The 4,995-nt window shown below is 31.1% G+C and overlaps 1 protein-coding gene across 1 annotated transcript; it reads right to left on the bottom strand.

Moving 5' to 3' along the window:
- Positions 1 to 1,806: 1,806 nt before the first annotated feature.
- Positions 1,807 to 3,567, bottom strand: LOC105126424 (cytochrome P450 86B1-like). The gene has a single exon (XM_011027291.1). It carries the CDS (start codon positions 3,518 to 3,520, stop codon positions 1,979 to 1,981), a length of 1,542 nt encoding a protein of 513 aa, XP_011025593.1. The 5' UTR covers positions 3,521 to 3,567; the 3' UTR covers positions 1,807 to 1,978.
- Between the last annotated feature and the right edge of the window lie 1,428 nt (positions 3,568 to 4,995).

Here is a 4,995-nt window from a genome sequence, read left to right as displayed (position 1 = left end):
ATATATATATATATATATATATATATATCTTGACCAGGTTTGTCTATAGCCTCTGCTATATTGAATCCAAAATGTTTCTTTCTTTTTCCATTCTTTCTATAGCAACCAAAAAGATGATATTTTCATAAAGAATTAATGCAAAACATAATACATCCCATCATCTGTAGATACACTTATTATATTTAATACACGTTCTTCTCTCCTTAAAAAACAACACCCTCATCTTATGTTACTGTAGCATATCAAATTATCCAACATTCAATTTCTTACTAACAAATGCTAATATTAATGATGGTAAAATCTCTGGTTTAGTATGTTTTTTGACATTATTTGATTGTTGATGTATTGAGTCAAAATCTTAGTTCTAATTAAGCTCAACCCAATATAAATTTACTCATGGATATACGTAATCTCCATAAAAACTTTAACGCATCCTTATATATCCAATACGCTTGGATTTAAAAAAATTTGAATGATTTGAGTTTTAAATTTATAAAATATTATAATTTAGGTAAATATAATTATGAGCTAAAACTCAACCTAACTAACTATATTAATGAAAACCTTTAATTTTCTTGAATAAATACGAAAGCAAATTCCTACCCAGGACTAAATGCTTTAGAGTTGGGAATGCGATATTTTTCTTTCGGGTCTTATGGGTAGGAATTTGTTAATTTTTGTACTTTGCTTTAATTTGGTTAAAGAGAGCAACTACTTTGTTTTAATTCAAAACAAGCAAGATAGCTTCTTTAAAAAAATAATGTGTTTAGCTGGAAAGCAAATTATTGACAAAACTTTCATTTTATTTTAGACCAACTGTTACAATTTGATGTTATTATTGACAAAACTCTCATTTTATTTTAGACCAACTGTTACAATTTGATGTTTTTGAAGTGTTTTTTTTAATGATTTTAATATATAAATATCGAAAATAAATAAATAAATATTTTAATGTATTTTTTGAAGTGTTTTTTTTAATGATTTTAATATATAAATGTCGAAAATAAATAAATAAATAAATATTTTAATGTATTTTCAATTAAAAAACACGCATTACTAAATAGACACTTCATTAATTAACTAATTAACAAAGATCAAGATTAACCCAACCATCACACTTTCTAAATATAGATTATAATTTAATTTGAATTTGATGAATACTACCCTAAATCGACTTAAATTAGTTAGCATTTTTTGGATAATTATCTTAATTAATAAGTAATGTATAAAATATAAATATTATTAAACTCAACTTGAAATTCGACATCAAACCAATCCAAATCTAACTCAAAATAAATATTTATATTATATAGATATATTTGCACAATATCATTTAGATTTTGTTTCAATATAATATGATATATAATATCTTAATATAAAACACGCCCGCGTATGTATATATATATATATATATATATATATAGTCTTTTATTGAATATTGAATAATACTTAGAATACTCATATAAATACTAGAATTCCAATAAATAGTTTATGAATATCCAAAAGTTTTTACTTGATAAATAATTAACAAGATATAAATATAAAAAAATCCCACCCATGAATATCAATGTCATCCATATTTTTAAATCATTAATAATTATTACTCAGTGTTTCATCTAATTTTTCACATATTTAGCAACAAAGAAAATCAAGTGCGCATATCTACCAGTTAGGTTAACTAGAGACATTAACATTTCAAAATCGCATAGTTGAAGAAGTTTATTCACGTTACACAAGTAAGCGTGGAAGAGTTATTTAGTTCTCATAAAATTGTTTTATTGCCATGATGATTATTTTAATAACATATTGAAAACATAAGCCCATCAAATACAATTATTTGCAGAGAAGCAAGAAATAAGCTTACACTTGCAGGCACAAACTCTGGAATCAAAGTCCAGAATTGGGCACGCATAATTAAACACAATAGCCACAGGAATTTAAACACAACTCCAATCACGGAAAACTACTTATTCAGATTTCAGATCCATTTCTTTGAAAGACTGACCTTTAAGCCATGCTTCATATGAAGAATGATGGAGCTACTAGGAGCCACAGGGTGGCCTTCCACCACGTGAACCTGGTAGTTGTGGATTATAGCAGCTGCTACTGCCTTCATTTGAGTGAAAGCAACACCTCTCCCCAAACAAGTCCTTGGACCAGCATTGAAAGCTAAAAACTTGTATGAGGGTTCATGTTTGATCTTTCCACTGTCAGAGATCCACCTTTCTGGCTTAAATTCTATGCAATCTGGTCCCCATATCGATGCCATCCTTCCCATCACATACACGGAAAATAGCACCATCGTGTTCGGACCGACACGGTGCCCCGATGGAAGGACATCTGACTTTAGAGGTTCCTTATGCTGGAATGGGACAGGAGGATAAAGCCTTAACGTTTCACACAGGGCCCCATGGAGATAAACTAGATTGCTTAGCTCTTGTGTGCTAAATAGCCTCCAATTCTCCCTTTCTTCTGCTGGCATGGTTGATTTTAACTCTTCTCTAATCTTGCTTTCTACTTGAGGATTCTGAGAAACAAGCCAGAAAAACCAAGTAAGAGCAGAGCTAGTGGTGTCTCTCCCTGCTAGGAAGAAATTTACAATGGTGTCTCTTAGAAATTTGTCGTCTGTTTTTAATCCCATGATTTCAGGATGACTCATGTATGACGTTAACAAGTCAACACCATCTTCATCTTCTATCATTGTGTTTTTCTTGTTGAGTTTTTCCCTTTTCCTTGATATATATTCTGCTACCATATGATCCAGCGTTTGCCAAGCTTCTTTCAGTTTCTGCTCGTGTCCAAATCCTAGCCACCTTTGTAGCTTCAAAAAAATTTCTGGCCAGAGATGCCTATAAAATATTGCTTCTTCAGCATCATCCATTGCCTTTGAGAATTCAACTTGAGGGAATTCAATGGAGAGGCATCCTGGGTCATACCCCGTTACCAGTATGGAAGTGATATCAAATGTAAACCTTTGGAACACATCTTGTAAGTCTACCACTGAGCCTTGCTTAGCCACCTGCTCAAGGACTGGAATGAGCCCTTTCTCCACCTTGCTCCAGCTACTATTCACCAAGAACCTCTGAAACTGCTGGTGATTAATCAACATGTGAGCAAGTTTCCTCTGATTCTTCCACAAGTGTGAATCAGCATTGAAAATACCATCTCCAAGAATATCAAATATTCTAGAGAACATAGACCCCTTCGGGAAGTTTGAGAAGTTTGAGCTCATTATGTAGTGTATGTTCGCTGGATCCACAGTGTTCAAGACGTGAGGGCTCAAAAACCAGAGGCTTTTGTATATAAAACTGCCCCCACTTAGCTGTATAACCTCTGCGATCCTTTCATATGGCCGGTGAAGGTTCTGGATAGAATCTGGCAGCATTCCTACAAGCGGCCAGTTCGTCGGCAGCCTCTTTTTTTTGTTGCCGAAACAGCGAAAGATGGCCAGGGCAACAATTGCTAAGAAGATTTCAAGAAGCCCTAGTGATGCCATTGAAAGTGTCCCACAAGCTATCATTGATAGAGTCCTGATGCACTGAGTGCAAATATATAGTATTTATTTTGTAATTTTCTTCTAGTCACCCAGACATTTGTTGTGATTGAACGCGCATGCCAACTTTCTCAATCAGGATTAAATTTCAAATCTCATTTTAGTATCGAATTCAATGATTTGGATAAGGTAATAAATATAACAATAAGTTAAGTACTTTCCAAAAAATTTCCAATGACTAAATCATATTCAATGAGTCATGTTTTACATTGTGTCATCAGTTTAGAAATTAATGAATTGGATTAAAAAATAAAGATAAAATAATAGGGAATTAAGTTTTTTTTTCCTTTTTTATTTGAATTAAATGTTTTGCATTAGAAAAACAAATAAAATAATAAGTAGTTACGTTGTTGTCATTTTTAACTTAAAATAAATCATATCCATTTAATTTGAATCAATAATTTAGATTGAATTAAGAGCATGGTAGAAGATAACATAAAAATCTTAACGACTAGCTGCCTTAATTTACACAGTTTTCTTTCTGTCTTTTTGACTAAACGGTAAGAATGTACTTAAGCTAGCTTGAGAATTATTAAATTTATTTTATTTCATGAGGCTGATGTGGGACACCGTCCTTAATATCGTTTGGAGAGGAATTTAAGCTCCGATCATATGTGAGTTGATCAGAGGATACCTTCACCATCGAAGGAAAAACACAAACATCATCACATATGATGGTAGAAAATTGTTTCTTTTCAAAATTCAAGACCATATATTAAATAAATAAATAATGTTTTACATGCATAAAAAACCATCGAAAATCATTAGATATGGATCTAATTAACTAGGTGTACGAATCGAAAAACTTTATGTAACATAGAGAAAGGATGCTTAGGCCTTGTTCGAATGCTTTACAAAAAAAAAATATTTGACTGGAGTCGTAGACGTAACTCAATTTTATAAGTTGGTTTCATTTAATTATATATATAATAAAAAAACAATGAAAATAAATGAACTAAATTAAAAAAAAAAGTGATCATAATAACCTAAAAAAAAAACTCATTATAAAGAAATAAATTACAAGGTTCAATTACACACAACTCAATATTAAAGGATAGACTTGAAATAAAAAAAAATCTAAATCAACCTAAGTTAGTATATTAAATTTGCAACTTGAATCATGAAGTCATGATAACTCATAGAAAGTAAATCACAAAACACTATGATGGTCAATTCCCAACAATTCAGATATAGAATGTTGAAATTGAAAAAAAAAATCATTTAACGAAAAGGATTAAAAAATAAAAATCTAGCAATGGGATAACTAAAAAGAAATAAATTACAAAGCTCAATTCACACATAACTCAATGTCAATAGATGAAATCAAAAATAAAATGACAAAAAAAAAACAGAGTTAGTGACACGACTAAAAGATTGATGTCTTCTCCCAAGTGCAGGAGTGTCGAAGTAATAAATAACCCGGCAAGACCGGGGTCAAACCA

The sequence above is a fragment of the Populus euphratica genome, unplaced genomic scaffold (assembly GCF_000495115.2).
Source record: "Populus euphratica unplaced genomic scaffold, PopEup_1.0 scaffold78.1, whole genome shotgun sequence".
NCBI lineage: Eukaryota > Viridiplantae > Streptophyta > Magnoliopsida > Malpighiales > Salicaceae > Populus > Populus euphratica.
This window is presented reverse-complemented; position numbering and strand designations above follow the sequence as displayed.